General features: G+C 40.8%; 1 protein-coding gene across 3 annotated transcripts in view; it reads right to left on the reverse strand.

Moving 5' to 3' along the window:
• Nucleotides 1-18,106, reverse strand: part of LOC146562173 (histone-lysine N-methyltransferase EHMT1-like) — a 51,989-nt gene that overhangs the window by 17,955 nt on the left and 15,928 nt on the right. For all 3 annotated transcript variants that reach the window (XM_085293684.1, XM_085293683.1, XM_085293685.1), the window contains exons 12-19: nt 16,006-16,128; nt 14,067-14,168; nt 13,872-13,976; nt 2,465-2,619; nt 1,583-1,750; nt 1,293-1,437; nt 1,047-1,124; nt 637-752 (exon numbers count right to left, since the gene is read on the reverse strand). In XM_085293684.1, the coding sequence (XP_085149810.1) occupies nt 637-752; nt 1,047-1,124; nt 1,293-1,437; nt 1,583-1,750; nt 2,465-2,619; nt 13,872-13,976; nt 14,067-14,168; nt 16,006-16,128 (992 nt within the window). The remainder of the gene's footprint in view (nt 1-636; nt 753-1,046; nt 1,125-1,292; nt 1,438-1,582; nt 1,751-2,464; nt 2,620-13,871; nt 13,977-14,066; nt 14,169-16,005; nt 16,129-18,106) is intronic.

Here is an 18,106-nt window from a genome sequence, read left to right on the forward strand (position 1 = left end):
CACCTAACCTAGCACATTCAGTCCTCAGTGCAGGTTCTTCCCGGGTGGGGGCCTCTCCCCTGTGAAGTGCTGTTGGGGACAGTTGTCTTCTTAACAGGCATGTCTGGCAATCCGGGAGTCAGTATTTCTCCCATAGTGAGACACGAAACGAATGCTATGAAAGAGAACTTAAGGTTATGTATATAACCCCGGTTCTCTGAGTAGCATGAGTGAGTGTCTCACCAGACCGCCCTCCTTGCTATGGAAGCGAGGAAGAGGTGGGCTTGTTTTGAATGACATCTGACGCTATGTCAGCCTATTATATAGGGAGGCACTGGCCCCTCCTGACATGGGCGTCACCTAGCCAGCCTGTAAGGGCTGGCGTAATGGTATTTGAGCTTCTGATGAGGTCACGCAGGAGGCGTTCCCCATAGTGAGACACTCACTCATGCTACTCAGAGAACCGGGGTTATATACATAACCTTAAGTTCTCGATTCCCAACGCTATTCAGGACCCATTGACAGAATTTATCATTGAGCATCTTCTTTGCAAAAACTCATCCATGTGATCAAAGCGGATCCTTTAAGCTGATCTTTGTTATGAGGCTCACTTTCTTCACAGCTTTAAAAGTAGATTACCAAACAGCAGCACTTTACCTTAGTCCATTCTGGACCACACGGTTCCTGCAGGTCCTCCAGCAGGAACATGCATGGTTACATTCAAACAGCACCGGGGGCTCCCGCTGGCAGAAGTCCATTGGTAGTCGACCCTCCTGCAGTCACATACACCATGAGATAAATAGTCATTGGGAATAAAAACAGATTCTCTTCAGAGCATCTGTTGGTAATTTTAGTCAACAGAACGTGAAGAAACATTACATTGAAGAGATAAACAAAATATAAGTGGGCCAGGCCGTACTGTAATGTAAAACCAGTTTAGACCCCAGCAGTGAAGGGGGCAAATGTAAGCTTTATTAAACAAGTCGTTGAGAACACATTCTTATTTAAAATGAGGAAATGTGGGTGTCACGTGAAATCATTTCAGTAGGTACACAGGTTCTACTTACACTGTCATACCAACAACGCAAGCTGAGCTGGCCACATATGCAGGTGCTAGATGAGCAGTCATCTGTGCAGGTGCAGTGCTGAGTGACACAATCAGTGAGCCGTTAGAAGCTGGCCATGTACCTATTCTCTTACAATGCTAGTCATTTTCTGCATAATGACTGCAAACTTCTTCAGAGCACTAGTGCCTTCTCTGGACTGCTGCAATAAATGTGTAATTTACACCTTACCTGTCATCACTCACTTACCTGTAAGTGAGTGATATCTTTGTCTATGTTCAGCGGGGAGGTGACACAGCTGTCTGGTATATATTTAAAGTTTTCAGGCAATGGCTCACTGTCCACAGCATTAACACAGGTGATAGGCACTGCCTCATACCCCCGAGAAATGTCCCTAACAGACAGAAAAGGAAAACAAAAACAAAACAAAGAAACAAAAAAATCTACAAGTTTTTAGTTTTCCTTTTTGAGGAATGGCAGATTTTGAGAAAGCAGAAATTCATAAGCCAACAAAAGAACAGGACAAAGTGCAGCACTACCTGCTGAGCACTCTCTCTCCACGGCCTTCCCTTCCTCTCCTGGCATCAGTCAGCTTCTTGTTGGTATTAAGGGCTGTCCACACTTTGGAACCGGAAGCACAGCAGTCCAGAGCTGTTTCTCCATCCCTGTTCCTTTGACTGACATCAGCTCCACGAGACAGAAACAACCTGCACGTGGAAAATGTTTAAGTTAAGACTTATGGTCATCTAAAAAAAACAGAGTGAAGGTGACAAGCACTGAGATAGACTGGTATGCACTGTCGCTGCTTAATTTGAGCAGTCAAAATCGTTTCTAAATCTCATTTACCTAATTACACACACAGCTATAGAGCATTTTTATCTGTGCCTAAGCACTTTCTAACATTCGCCCACACACTTGATGGACATATGCAACTCTGTACCTTGAGCAAGGACACAAGGACACGTGCACTGGAGGAGCCAGGTATCAAACCATCTGATTAATATCAGTTTGCCTCAGAAATTAACGGCTTCATTTGGTTTTATCAGTTGAGCGCTGATTTCCCAGAATGCAAACCCACGTACTATTTGTTCTAGAACTCTTGCATATTAATACACTTTCAGGAGAAGCAGACTGCATTTTATAGATAAGGCTTTCTACAGCTGCAGAGAAAACATTTGAACACTGTGTATAAGGAACAAAATGTTTAAATAATCTGTTTGTGGTTGAAACCAGGAAGCAAACAAATACAAGAAATGCAGTGACTAAATAGCTGAATAGCTGTATTTGTTTGTTTCCAATAATACTCTCTTCTCTCATTACAGACATAAACCCAAAAAAAAAAAAGTTTCCTCAAAATCAGCATCATCATCTGATGTGAAGAAACTGAGTGACCTCTGTGACCTCTCAGACTTCACACTCACAATATGCACTCCAGGTGGTTCTCTCTGGCAGCGACATGAAGTGGTGTATCACCATGAACATTCACAGCATTTAGGTCGCATCGAGCCTCTAGCAGAGCCTGGGCAATGTCATCGCAGCCTGATAGAGCGGCCCAGTGTAGGCAGACATTCTCTTCCTAAAATGACAGTGACAGGTGTAAGATGTAAGCATCAGACATGACATACCTCTACCCTCGGCAACAGTGCTCTAAAACATCTCGACAAGCACTCGCAAAGACTTTACTGAAGTCGCCATTTGCGCTGACTAATCCCCAGGGGTAGCAGAAAGAAAGGCTTCCAGCAAGACATGCAAGTGAAAAAGAAGCTACTATTTTGAGTATGTGAATTTCTGAACTGTGACCTCAGGAGGAAAACACTTTTTTGGATACAGAGTTCCATCAAGGCATGTCACTGTGTCTTAGTTCTAATAATAATAATAATAATAATAATAATAATAATTATAATAATAATAATAATAATAATTAGGTCTCCAAGTAACGCCCACAACTGATAAAAGTCTGTTAGACGTAGCTGATATCCTTAATTTTATTTTTTTATCTGGAAGACACAACTAGCTAAGCCCACCAAGCTGCTTCAAACCCTCTGTTTGTATACAGTGGGGCAAAAAAGTATTTAGTCAGCCACCGATTGTGCAAGTTCCCCCACCTAAAATGATGACAGAGGTCAGTAATTTGCACCAGAGGTACACTTCAACTGTGAGAGACAGAATGTGAAAAAAAAATCCATGAATCCACATGGTAGGATTTGTAAAGAATTTATTCGTAAATCAGGGTGGAAAATAAGTATTTGGTCAATAACAAAAATACAACTCAATACTTTGTAACATAACCTTTGTTGGCAATAACAGAGGTCAAACGTTTACTATAGGTCTTTACCAGGTTTGCACACACAGTAGCTGGTATTTTGGCCCATTCCTCCATGCAGATCTTCTCGAGAGCAGTGATGTTTTGGGGCTGTCGCCGAGCAACACGGACTTTCAACTCCCGCCACAGATTTTCTATGGGGTTGAGGTCTGGAGACTGGCTAGGCCACTCCAGGACTTTCAAATGCTTCTTACGGAGCCACTCCTTTGTTGCCCGGGCGGTGTGTTTTGGATCATTGTCATGTTGCAAGACCCAGCCTCGTTTCATCTTCAAAGTTCTCACTGATGGAAGGAGGTTTTGGCTCAAAATCTCACGATACATGGCCCCATTCATTCTGTCCTTAACACGGATCAGTCGTCCTGTCCCCTTGGCAGAAAAACAGCCCCATAGCATGATGTTTCCACCCCCATGCTTCACAGTAGGTATGGTGTTCTTGGGATGCAACTCACTATTCTTCTTCCTCCAAACACGACGAGTTGAGTTTATACCAAAAAGTTCTACTTTGGTTTCATCTGACCACATGACATTCTCCCAATCCTCTGCTGTATCATCCATGTGCTCTCTGGCAAACTTCAGACGGGCCTGGACATGCACTGGCTTCAGCAGCGGAACACGTCTGGCACTGCGGGATTTGATTCCCTGCCGTTGTAGTGTGTTACTGATGGTGACCTTTGTTACTTTGGTCCCAGCTCTCTGCAGGTCATTCACCAGGTCCCCCCGTGTGGTTCTGGGATCTTTGCTCACCGTTCTCATGATCATTTTGACCCCACGGGATGAGATCTTGCGTGGAGCCCCAGATCGAGGGAGATTATCAGTGGTCTTGTATGTCTTCCATTTTCTGATGATTGCTCCCACAGTTGATTTTTTCACACCAAGCTGCTTGCCTATTGTAGATTCACTCTTCCCAGTCTGGTGCAGGTCTACAATACTTTTCCTGGTGTCCTTCGAAAGCTCTTTGGTCTTGGCCATGGCGGAGTTTGGAGTCTGACTGTTTGAGGCATTTTAGGTGGGGGAACTTGCACAATTGGTGGCTGACTAAATACTTTTTTGCCCCACTGTGTGTGTGTGTGTGTGTGTGTGTGTGTGTGTGTGTGTGTGTGTGTGTGTGTGTGTGTGTGTGTGTGTATATATATATATATATATATATATATATATATATATATATATATATATATGTGTGTGTATATATGTATGTATGTACACTCAACAAAAATATAAACGCAACACCTTTGTTACTGCTCCCATTCCTCATGGGATGGACGTAGAGACCTAAAATTCATTCCAGATACACAATATAACCATCCCTCCCAAACAGTGGTCACAAATCAGTCCAAATGTGTGGTAGTGGGCACATCTGCTATATTGAGATAATCCATCCCACCTCACAGGTGTGCCACATCAGGATGCTGATCTGACATCATGAGTAGTGCACAGGTGTACCTCAGACTGCCCACAACAAAAGGCCACCGTGGAATGTGCAGTTTTTTGCGCTATTGGGGGTCTGGGGACCCAGAACCGGTCAGTATCTGGTGTGACCACCATTTGCCTCATGCAGTGCAACACATCGTCGCATGGAGTCTATCAGATTGTCAATTGTGGCCTGTGGAATGTTGGTCCACTCCACTTCAATGGCTGTGCGAGGTTGTTGGATATTCGTGGGAACTGGTACACGCTGTCGTATACGCCGGTCAAGCACATCCCGAACATGCTCAATGGGTGACATGTCCGGTGAGTATGCTGGCCATGCAAGAACTGGGACATTCTCAGCTGCCATCTGCCCTGAACAATGTGAACCATGATTCATCCGTGAAGCGCACACCTCTCCAACGTGCCAGACGCCATCGGATGTGAGCATTTGCCCACACAAGTCTGTTACGGCGACGAGCTGGAGTCAGGTCAAGATGAGGACGACGGGCATGCAGTTGAGCGTCCCTGAGACGGTTTCTGACAGTTTGTGCAGAAATTGTTTGGTTGTGCAAACCAATTGTTCCAGCAGCTGTCTGGGTGGCTGGTCTCAGACGATCTTGGAGGTGAACCTGCTGGATGTGGAGGTCCTGGGCTGGTGTGGTTACACGAGGTCTGCGGTTGTGAGGCCGGTTGGATGTGCTGCCATATTCTCTGAAACGCCTGTGGAGACGGCTTATGGTTGAGAAATGAACATTCAATGCACGAGATCAGCATCCTGATGTGGCACACCTGTGAGGTGGGATGGATTATCTCAATATAGCAGATGTGCCCACTACCACACATTTGGACTGATTTGTGACCACTGTTTGGGAGGGATGGTTATATTGTGTATCTGGAATGAATTTTAGGTCTCTACGTCCATCCCATGGGGAATGGGAGCAGTAACAAAGGTGTTGCGTTTATATTTTTGTTGAGTGTATATATATGTATATATATATATATTAGGGGTGCAACGATACACAAAATTCACGGTTCGGTTCGGTTCGATACTTTGGTGTCACGGTTCGATATTTTTTCGATACAAAAAAATGTTCATGCATTTTTTATTTGTCATTTATTAAAATTATAAATATATGTTTTAACTCAAAAGTACAGTTTTTAAATTTAACCCTAACCCTTGTGCGTGTTTTTTATTTTGACAGCGAATGCGCACCTGCGGACCACTTATGTGCAGCCCTGGTTATTTAGCTCATCATATTGCAGCCACAGAAATTCTTTTGTCCATGAAACCATAAAGCTGCACTTTCTTTTTGCCTTATAGTCTGATTTGTCATAACTTCTCCGTTTTGTGGTAAGCTTTTCTTTGGCTGTCACTTCTTCACCCTGACCTGTCTTATTTGGCTCAGCAGAACTGAAATGCTTTTACACACTCACTCACATAAGCTCAGCGATTCTCTGCGCGATCAACCTCTCACATGTTTAAGCTTGCTGCGGGAGATTTCACTTGTTTGCTTACTATGCAAACATGACGATTAATAAGACGATGTCAGAGGAATTGGTGCACAAATTATCATCACTCACAGATCAGTGCTGTCGCTCTCTATACACAGTTCGCACGATTGCAAAGTGAAAGCAAAAAAACAAGCGCAAATTCAAACGCGACTTCAATATGTCACATATTGACAGTGGCTCACCGATGCCAATGACATAATTACCCAGCTACATTTCCGAAAGAATGCAAAAGCATTGACATATATTTTTCCTACAATAGCCCGACGGGCAGGGCAGAGATAGATTTTGGTAGCCCGACTGAAAAAATCGCTAGCTCCGGGACGTCGGGCTAGCGATATTGCAAGCCCTGTATCTGATTGAGGAATCACTCATCTTTGGAAAAGAGAGTTTATTACAGAGAAATGGCTCTTTCCAAAATAAAAGCTATACTATCCGCTTCTTCTGGGCTATATTCTCAGCAGCATAAGGAGAATCATGTGCTAACAGCTGTCTAAATGACTCAGCTAAAGTTAGTAGCATGCTTGCTTTTTTTTGTCTGCTTCCACTTGTCTTTGCACTAGGATGATGTCGGCGTAAATGTGCAGTCATATTCGTTGTGTTCCCACTAGTGCTTTCAGGTTAATCTCGTTGAAATGACCTTAACGCCACAACACGGCAAATCTCCGTTAACGAGCTACCGCCGATCGCTCCGTGCATGGGGCTAGACGGCCAACACGTTAACGAGCTAACTGCGCTAACACACTAGTTCACACCAATGTAATTGAGCATTGCATGGCACATTCAACATACTGTTTTACTTTAGTCCATGACTCGCTTACCTTCAGGGTCATACGTCACATGAAAATCAAAATAATTCCAAACGCCAGATCTGAATGACGTTCAATTTGCCTGTTGCAAGGAGAGCTTAACTTCTGTCTCGCTAGCTTGCCCTGCGCTCTTCCTTCTGACTATGCTGTCTGTGTTGAGCGCTCAGTGGATCTGCGCTCGACAGTGCAGCCTAGGCGGAGTAGTCGAACACAGATTCACTGAGCGCTCAACACCGACAGCATCGTCGGAAGGAAAATTGATAAAATAAATTACAAATGTTGTATTGTTCGATACATATGCGTACCGAACCGAAAGCACTGTATCAAACGGTTCAATATCGATACGAATATCGTTGCACCCCTAATATATATATATCCATACATACGTATATACACATACGCACTTATACACATTTTCAATAACCCCATTAACACCTCAAAGGATACACAACCTACAAATATATACCCATGCCAACATACCCGTGCACTAGCACACACATGAAAATATTAGACAAGAACACGCTATCAAATCTCTGCCTCTTCCCTGTACCCTGTAAAAACCATATCCTTAAACCGCTTTTTAAACTGCGCCATGCTCGGACATTGCTTCATATCTTTACTTAGTCTGTTCCACAGCTTCACTCCACACACAGAGATGCAAAAACTTTTTAATGTTGTACGGATACGAGGATGTTTTAAATTTAATTCCCCCCTCAAATTGTATCCCCGTTCCCTTTTAGAAAACATTTTTAGAATATTGTCAGGAAGCAGGTTATTTATTGCTTTATATATAATTTGTGCAGTGAGAAAATGAACCAGATCTGTGAATTTTTGAATTTTTGATTTTAAGAATAGTGGATTTGTATGATCTCTGTAACCAGTTTTATGGATTATCCTTATGGCCCTTTTTTGTAATATAAAGACTGATGATAGCAAACATTTGTAAGTATTGCCCCAAACCTCTGCACAGTAATTCAAATACGGTGCAATCAGGGAACAATAGAGAATGTGGAGTGATTTGTGGTCCAGAATGTGTTTTACTTTACTCAAGATTGAGACACTTCTTGAAATTTTGTTATGTATATGATTTATATGAGACTTCAAGTTTAATTTATCATCTATAATCACACCAAGAAACTTATGTTCAAGTACTCTTTCAATTTCCACGCCATCTATATGAATCTGCACTTGTGCATTTCTAAGGGAATTCCCAAATAAGATTATCTTAGTTTTACTTAGATTTAGCGATAGTTTGTTCCTGTTAAACCATTTTTTAATTTTGCACATTTCTGAAGTAATTGTATCCAGCAGCTCCTTTAGATTCCCCCCAGAACAAAATATATTTGTGTCATCTGCAAATAATACAAATTTTAATATATCAGATGCCTTAACAAATATCATTTATATGAATAATAATTAATTTTGGACCCAGTACAGAGCCTTGTGGAACACCACAAGCAATGTCCAAGCATGATGAGGAATGGACACCCAGTAGGGCTGCACGATTTTGCATAAAATGAGAATCACGATTTTTTGGCATAGAATTGAGATCACGATTCTCTCACGATTCTCTTTTCCAGTATAAATATTTATTGCACTTATTAACTGCACATCAACTTCGTAACAGTTGAGACTGAACATAAAAACAATAAATAAACATAAAAACAACAAATGTCTCACGTTTTTTGTTGCCGCAAAATGTTGTACTGCTTGAAATTCTGTCTCCACCGTTGCTCGACACTGCGTGTATAGAGCAGGTAGTGCAACAATAGAAAAATAGTTGCGGGACGGCACTGTGTAGCGTTTGTCTAGGGTGTTGATCATTTTCCTAAATCCCTCGTTTTGCACAGTGTTGATGGGAGCCATATCTTTGGTCAGGTGATAAGTGATAGCCTCCGTAATTTCTTTGAGTTCGACATATATAGGGAAGCGCTGTGTAAGGTTCCCGTTATTGATGTTTGGGTGGTTGACCGGAACGGATTTTCTCCTGTCACTTTCTCATCATCCCTGACGTGCTCTCCGTTGTTTTTTCCCTGCTAATTTTAGCATCACACGGCACAGCTTCTGTATCACGTGGTATAAGGCTCCGCCCTTGTCATTTGTTGAGCAGGAAGAGTGAGCACTTGTTTTCATGCAGAGTACGTCCCGGATCAAGATGCGGCACAATCGTCGTCGTCGTCTTTTTCTTTTTTTCTTTTTTTTTTAAAAAAAAATCATTGACATTTGGAAATGAGATCGCACATAAGTATGAATCGAGATCGCGATTTTCTAACGATTAATCGTGCAGCCCTAACACCCAGCTTCACAAATTGTTTCCTGTCACTTAAATAGTTTTTCACCCATTGCAGTACAACCCCCCTGATCCCGTACCGCTCCAGTTTATTAATTAATATGTCATGATTGATTGTGTCGAATGCTTTCTTGAGATCCAGAAATACTCCAGCTGCATACTGTTTCTGATCTATAGCATTCGTAATCTCCTCAATTGATTCGATTAATGCCAGAGATGTTGATCTTTTTGATCTGAATCCATATAGAGATTGAAAATGTGACGTCACTCAGGGGTAAAACCGCAAAGAATTCTGGGAACTCGTGGCAAGAGGTACTAGCGCACGTAGGCTTTCAATTGAAATCAGTTATACAGCGATAAAAAGAAACACAAAAAATGGCAAGAAGCTGTTGTATTATTAACTGCAATAGCCGGTCGCATGACAGCCACGGGAAGTCGACGGGTAAAGAGATCGGTTGTTATCGGATTACGTCGTTGAAGAGAAATTGTTCGAGCCATGTTTCCGAAGTAACAAAGAGGCGACGGATGGCCTGGATTGCAGCCATTCAAAGACAAAATATAACGTCCCAGAACACTCCAGCTCACAGGTTAATGCTCCAAGCATTTCCACACAGGTCAGTCTGCTGTTGTAGTTAATGCGTCATTTTTCTTAACATAATTGGTGATATAGGTTACAAGCAAGTCTGGCGCTGAACAGAAATTGTCGCTTTATGCTCCTTTGTTTATTGTGCATAAACAGTGAATTGTCCCGACACAATATTGTGTTTCGCTTCTGTTATTACCATGGTACACTAACAAAAACATTTTATTCACAGGATAAAACAGTTGTTTTGTATCACTAATTGCCCAGTACGATTACAGCATACAATATTATTGTCACTGCTACATTTCTGTGATGCGTACCAGAAATTATTTCCACTACTAATTAATTACCGTTGAGCTCAAAGGTTATATTAATAAACGGTTAACGAATGTGTATTTATGAAGACGATTTGTGAGACTGGTAAACTTATGATACGTACGATGGTCTTTACTTTCTACACGGTGCATTTCAAGGTCCTGTACCCATCCGTCGGTAAACTGTACCTGGGCTTGTTGCAGTGACCTGAAGTTACTAAACTTCACGAGTGTATGCACTCACTCCAAGAACCGTATAATTATAAATATGAGCATGGTGAAAGTTGGGCAGCACGCTGACGTCTTTTGACCCTCTGTGTGCTCGTAAGGGTCTAACACTTTCACTGGTTTGATTTTTTTCCTCGTATCTTTTCTTTGACTTTTCATCAAGTCTGTCTTTGTACGGACCGGCATTGTTCTCCTTCGTTTTGTACATACCTTTTTGGGGGGCAAAGAAAAAGCAAGAGTTTATTGGAACCGAAGAATGAACGTTTTGCGGTGCTGCAAATGCTTGCATTTGATGCGGTACTTGGATTGTTTTGCCACGAGTTCACGGCATGCAATGCGCGAAAGTCACGTGGTCTGTCAATCTCTATTGACTGTCAGAGAGTAATTTATATTTATCTAAGAATTTGTCTAATCGTTTATTAAACAGGTTTTCTAGGATTTTGGAGAATTGTGGTAGTAAAGAAACAGGCCTGTAATTTGTGAAGTGGCGTCTATCCCCAGTTTTATACAGCGGCACAACTTTAGCTATTTTCATTTTGTTTGGAACTTTTCCCGTCTGAAATGATAAGTTGCAAATATATGTTAGAGGTCCTACAATTCCTTCAATGACCTTCTTGACGATTTTCATGTCAATATCATTACAATCAGTAGATGTTTTATATTTACACATGTGTACAATGTCAATTATTTATTTTTCCTCCACTGATGTGAGGAACATTGAGTTAGGGTTCCTATCAATCAGGTTTTCACTACAGTCTACTGATGGCAGTGACTCAGGAATTTGTTCTGCCAGTTTTGGTCCAATATTTACAAAATAATGATTAAAGCTGTTGACCTTATCAGCAGTGTTTTCCATAATATTGCCATTGTCGATAAAGTATTGAGGATAACTTTGTTGTCCAGAATTATTTTTAATGATACCGTTTAAAACATCCCATATTCCCTTCATATTATGTTTATTGTTGTTCAATATTTTACTATAATACTCCTTTCTACATATACGTATAATATTGGTCAACTTATTTTTGTATTTTTTATATTTATTTTCAGCATCTTTTGTTCTTTGTTTTAGGAATTCCCTATAGAGTGTATTTTTCTTTTTACATGCATTTTGTAAACCCTTAGTGATCCATGGTCTATCTGAATATTTGTGCTTTCTGTTGTATTTTATTGTTGGACAGTTTTTATCGTACAATTCCATGAATATTCTTAGAAATATGCCATATGCAATATCAATATCAGTTTCTTTGTACATATTGTCCCAGTCCTGATTTAATAGATCGTTCTTAAGTGCATTCATAGTTTCTTCTGTCCTTACACGTCTGTATCTCAGTTGTTTTTCATGCTGATTTTTCTTATAACTAGTGTCATAAACTGCAAAAACTGGTAGGTGATCACTGATGTCATTAATTAATATTCCGCTCACAATGTTGTTTTCCATATTGTTAGTGAAAATATTGTCAAGTAAGGTGGCACAATGAAGAAAAGAAGAAGAAAGAAGAAAGTGTGTACTTTATTGTACTTTATTGAGCCCCGTGGGGAAATTGCTCTCTGCATTTAACCCATTCACTTAGTGAAGCAGTGGGCAGCCATTGGGCGCCCGGGGAGCAGTGTGTAGGGACGGTACCTTGCTCAGGGGTACCTCAGGGTAGCTGTTAAGGGGAATCGAACCCCCGACCTTCCGATCATGGGGCAACCACTCTACCTACTGAGCTATCCCTGTGGTGTAATTCTGCTAGGCCTGGTTATTTTAGGATGTAAACTCAAACTGTACATAGGGTTTAGGAATTCGTCGGTCATTTTATGCTTTTTCGGATTCAACAGGTCAATATTAAAATCACCACAGATAAACATAACTTTGATTTGTTTTAGAGAATATTTCCTCTATGAAGTCATTAAATACTTGAATACTAGAGCCAGGTGTTCTATATATACAGCTAATTATTACATTTTTCTCAGCTGTTCGATCAGCTGTTCGTAACACTTCCCACATTGAAAAAGACGTCAGCCCGAACTATCGCAGGTCCGCCATTTCCTGCCCGAAACTGGAAGTGACGTCATCTTCGCGGAAAATGTAGTTTTTTACTTGTAGGCTTTAAAAACCTATACTGGTGTTTTTATAAGTCATGTTTGACTTTGAATAGTTTCTGGGATGCTTAGAACTCAAATTGCACTGCTGGAAATAGTTTATTTTGATGCACATGCTGTTTTCTTTGCAAACTGGCATTATAGGATTGTTTTTTTGTTTTTCCTGCAGTATATAAAAATTGGTGTATCTCCAAAATAAAACTATGAAGACACTCAATAAATTTCCTGTTGTTGTAAACTATTTTTTGCAACTTTTTTGTATTTAAAGTTTTGAGGGATAAACCTCTTAAATTTCTCCAAGTAGAAATATATGTAAAAAAAAACCAAAAACGATTTTCAATTTTTTTGTAGTTTATTGCACTTTTTTGCAATTAATGTAGTTACTATGGACTTAATGCATACATATTATTAAAATATGGGCTATAACAGTTGTATTGACGTATAGCAACTTGAAATGCTCCCACAAATGGCACTACAACATGTAAAAAAATAATATAAGCTCTGGCGGACTTGGTTCTATAGTAGGTCTTAAAGGGTTAAATAAATATCGTCAAATAATCGAGATCTCAACTTCAGTGAAAATAATAGTGATTATCATTTTTGCCATAATCGAGCAGCCCTACTTCTCGGCGTTCTGGATGCGGAGAGCCTTAACTTCCTCGACCAGGTCCAGGACGGCTTTCTGCTGCAGTTTGACAGCAGAAATCTCCTCTGTCATAAACTCCAGCGACTTCTTAATATCCTCGGCTGACAGAACTTTTTTCGGGCCCATGCTGAGAGACGCTCTTGTAGCGGGGGTTCACAAATAACTTAGTGCTTCTCTTTAGATGAGCCAGGACAATAAACTAAAACACAAACGCAATCAAGCGGGAACTGTGTGGCTTTTTCTTCTTCTTTGGAGATTATTACTGGTGATATGGTTTGTTGTATTGTGTTCAACAAATATTTTCATACTTTTTCACACTGTTCTGGTTGCCTGCGACACCTTGTTACAAGTGCTAGAACCTGTTTACTGAATCAGGTGCGTGCGTAGAAGGAGGAAGTGCATTTACCTATCTTGCTGGATATCCAGTTACGGAAGCAACACATTAACAAGAGAATTCTGAGTAAAACCAAAGTTACTTTCCCTAGTAACTAGTTACTTTGAAAGTAACGAGTAACTTGAAGTAACTGAGTTACTTTTAATAGAAGTAACTAGTAATGTAACTAAGTTACTAATTTAAAGTAACTTACCCAACACTGGAACAAGAGTAAAACAGTATGCCGAGCACACCAACCTTATCTCTGATATTAACATCGGCTCCTTTGGCCAGCAGCAGGTGGACCAGCTCCTTGTGCTTGTACTCGATGGCCCAGGTGATGGGAGTCCACCCTCCATCATCCTGTGCACACATACGCAGAAAATGTCACACCAAGATTCCCCATAACGCATGACTATTAGGGGCAGTTAGTGAATCGCACCGTGTTTTTACCTGACAATTGATGTATTTGGATGCCTTGGAGAGCAGATGATGAATTACATTGTAATGCCCCAGTTTAGCTGCCAGATGCAGACAAGTGAAGCCCGTGATATCCTGGGATGACAACATGATTCACACTGAACAACACTGCATTGCTGCCAACACTGTCAAAGCCCAGAAGAAAGAGAACTTTACTGATTTCTGGACCTTGTGAGTCAAACAGGACAATAGACAAAAAATGATGAAGCAAAGTGCATCAAGCAGCTCAGAAATGTTCTCTACCTGCTCCTGCTCCACTGTTTATGCCTTACAGCTGGTGAGCGTATTTATTTTTCATATAGTAGTTTCAGAAACTTGCTTAATGGGGGTCTCTCGCATATTTGTTGCTTCAATGCTAATTCTTTTCTTGGCCACAATTACATAACCAATTCTCTGCATAAATAAAATAACAAATCACAACAGAGCAGATTCTGAAAATACTCAGAACACTTTGCATATCCTATTTTCGCTAACCCATAACAAATCAAACTATGTGTGTAGATCAAAACAATACACTTTTTTATTCTAGTGTAGTAATGCTGCCATCATATCATCACACCAGGAAAACCAGTGGATTATTATTCATTACTCAGTAATGACAATTTTCACACTGCAAAGCTATCGAGTAGGTTGACTCAGACACTCTAGTTCTGGTCTCTAATGTGTATGATTGACACATGTGACCTGTTGAGATGTTTGTGGGGATTGAGGCGCCTGGGAAGGGATCTGAAAACTGGATTATCGATGGCAGACAGCAGAAAGATGGTCGCAGTGGATATAAATGAAGCCATTTATGTCCACTGTGAGTGACTATCTTTGAACAGAGGCGGTGGTTTACGACACCAAATGTCTGCCATCTATAATCTAGTTTTGAGATCCCTTCCCAGACACCTTAACACCCACTCACATCCTCAGGAAATCACATGATAGGGTGGGGCTAGGTTTCACAATGAGCTCACCTGAAACCTTGGCTGATTGTGACCTACACCCATTTTCACACCTTTACTCATGTGATTAGGTGGAGGATCATTAGGGGGTCCTTTTATCCCTCTTGGGGGGGCACTCCCACAGGGTTTAAATCTGGGACTCTCCACCATTTGACCCCAGAACTGAAGAAGCTTCTCTGATGAGAGGTGAAACATCTTCAAGCAACTTAAAAAAGTTCAGATGCTTTTCCTTCCAAGCTCCTTAGACCCTCTTAAGGGACAACCCACACTAGGGTCTAAATACCTGGGACTGTCTACCTTTTGGTTTTAAAACTGAAGAAGCTTCTTGGATGAGGTAAAACATCTTCACAAAATTCAAAGAGGTCCAGTTGCTTTCTTCCCAGCTCCTTAGACTACAACGACCTGGATGGCTGAGAACCTACACAGACAAAATTGTAGGCAGATTTTCTGCAAAATTGTACCTGGGTTAGCTGCTGCCTGAACCTCTCAATGCTAGTTGCGACCAGTTTCCCGTGCGAGACAAAACTCACGTTCAATCCTCCCCATCAATAAACTGATCTTCTGAATTGTGTAAAGCTAGAAACTGTACAGCTACCAGGTTGCCCATGTAGTGAAAATAAAATATATTTTTTGCTTTACTGTATTGGTTGTTTTCAGGTCCCTGAATCTCTTAAACTATACGATAATCTTAGATTCTTGTAATCTAATGCCTTTGTCATGTTTTAGGGGTTGTTTTCTTTTGTTCGCCTGGACCCCCCCTTTAACCTGACTTGTTAATAAGCAGTTGAAAAAAATGAATATGATTCTAAAAACAGAACCTCAGGTTCTGAAGGTCCTAAGAAGTGGCAGCAGATGACAGAGAGTGGAATCAGACTGAGTGATGGATGACACAGAATCTGAGTAAAGCATACACCAGGCTGATAGGAGACGCTAACGGTGCCCAAGATGGGGACTGACCCACCCACCTTGTGGCTGACGGACGCTCCGGCTCGAAGAAGATACTTCACCGTGTCCAGGTGGTTGTTTTCACAGGCTGCCATCAGTGGTGTTCTCTGGTCCTCATCAAACATGTCCAGGTTAGCTCCAGCCTGTGTGTGCACCAAGGTTGTTATTGTTAACGAAAACTAATGAAATAACGAAAACTAGAAGTGAAAAAACATTTTTGTTAACGGAAATAAAAATAAAAACAAAAAAAGGAAAACTAACTAAAACTGTAATGAGTGTTCACAAAACTAACTAAAATTAACTGAATTTATAGTAAAAATGTGTCTAGTTTTCATTGATGTGTGCGTGTCATACAATAGTCAAGGGTAAAAATGAAGTTTAGTTTACAGATTTTTTTCTTGCTGTCTCATTATGCCAGCAGGTGGCAGTATGTTAGTTGAGTCGTCTGTGTTGCTGCTCCGTCCACTCGCAGAATCATGTCAGGAAAAGTCAGGAGAAAGCGCCGGAGTCCAATTTGGGATTACTTTGAATATGACTGTGTTTTGGATAAAGCAAGTGTCTTGTAGTGGAAAGAGACAAATTATGAGGGACATTTCTAAAGGGGAAAAAAATCCCACAAACCTTAAAGTGCTCTTGAAAAGCTCACATAAGAAGGCTAACCTAGCTTACCTTGAGAAGGTAAGGGAGCACACTCAACCCTCATCCCCAGAAAACAGAAGCTAACCCCAGGCAAGGCAGCGTGATGCATCCCGAGACAACAGGACTGGGATATCTACATAACCGTGTGAGTCAATTGCCTTCAAAAAGTTTATCAATTCACTTGAACCAAAATTACGAACACCCGGTGCTGCAAGAGTTAATAGTCTCATTGGGGCCAAGATATACATTTTATAGTTGCCTGGTATCAATGGTTGTTCATCTGCCCTAATTTATTTATTTATTTAAAGAACCCATAGGTGGGAATGTGAGTTGTCTGTCTCTGCGTGTTAGCCCTGCGACAGACAGGCGACCTGTCCAGGGTGCAGGGTGTGGTAGCTGGAATAGCAACATACCCAAGGATAAGCAGAAGAGCATGACTGATATGATGAAACTGGGATTTTGTTGCACTTAATTATTGCAAACACAACTAAAACTATAACTGAAACTAATCAAAACTAAACTGAAACTAAGGATTTTCAAAAAAATAAAAACTAAACTAGCAAACAATTGGTAAAAACTAATTAAAACTGATATAAAATTGAAAATCTGAAGTCAAAACTAAATAAAAATAAAAACTAATGAAAATTGCAAAACTATTAAAACCCTGATGTGTTTTTTTTTTTTTTTTTTTTTTAAATTTGTAAAGAATAATTTCCACCAGAGACTAAACTGGGAATCCTTGACTCACACATACTGTACTGTACAAAATTTAAGATGATATCTTATTGCTCAATTACTTTATATTTTGATAGGAAAATGGGACCTAGGTGAAGCAATGTGCACAAACATACATAAATAGAGTACATACTGAAAAAATAGAGTTTGTACCGTAGTAGTAAGCTTTAAAGTCAGTATTCAGTATGACTACACCTTCCACCTGTGAGCCAAGACGGGCATGTTAACTCATACAGAGAAACCATGAACAACAAACAGAGCAGACAAAAACAAATGACAATGCTTTCATATGATCATATGGGGAGGAAAAAAGTGGAGCGATGTAGAAGTACTAGTGCATTATCGGAAATCTCCCAAAAGTGAACGCCAAACTAAGGTCACCTCAATCAGTCCCAACTAAAAGCGGAGAGGGAGTCTCACTTCTGAATTTAAACTGGGAGTTGGTCCAGCCTTGAAGTAATAAATGCATGAACCAGTTTTTTCAGTACCACTCTGAGAAAGGATGTTGGAATTTTAATAATACTGGACAGATAAACAAATGCAAATGCAATAACAACAGCTGATCAAGCTTAAACGTGCTGCTGTTGTTCAGCCGCTGGTTTCCTCTTTCTGGTGCAAAATGGGCCAAAAGCAAACTAGAGACATGGACTCGCGACAGAAAAGTCAATCAGCTGATCGTTAAGCAGTTTCATGATTGAAGTAGCAGCAGGAGAGGCAGTCGCTTGTTAAGCTTAACGCAGGAATGCT

The sequence above is a fragment of the Mchenga conophoros genome, linkage group LG12 (genome assembly GCF_057382185.1).
Source record: "Mchenga conophoros isolate Kocher_MC1m ecotype Shallow Benthic linkage group LG12, M_conophoros_male_GT1.1, whole genome shotgun sequence".
NCBI lineage: Eukaryota > Metazoa > Chordata > Actinopteri > Cichliformes > Cichlidae > Mchenga > Mchenga conophoros.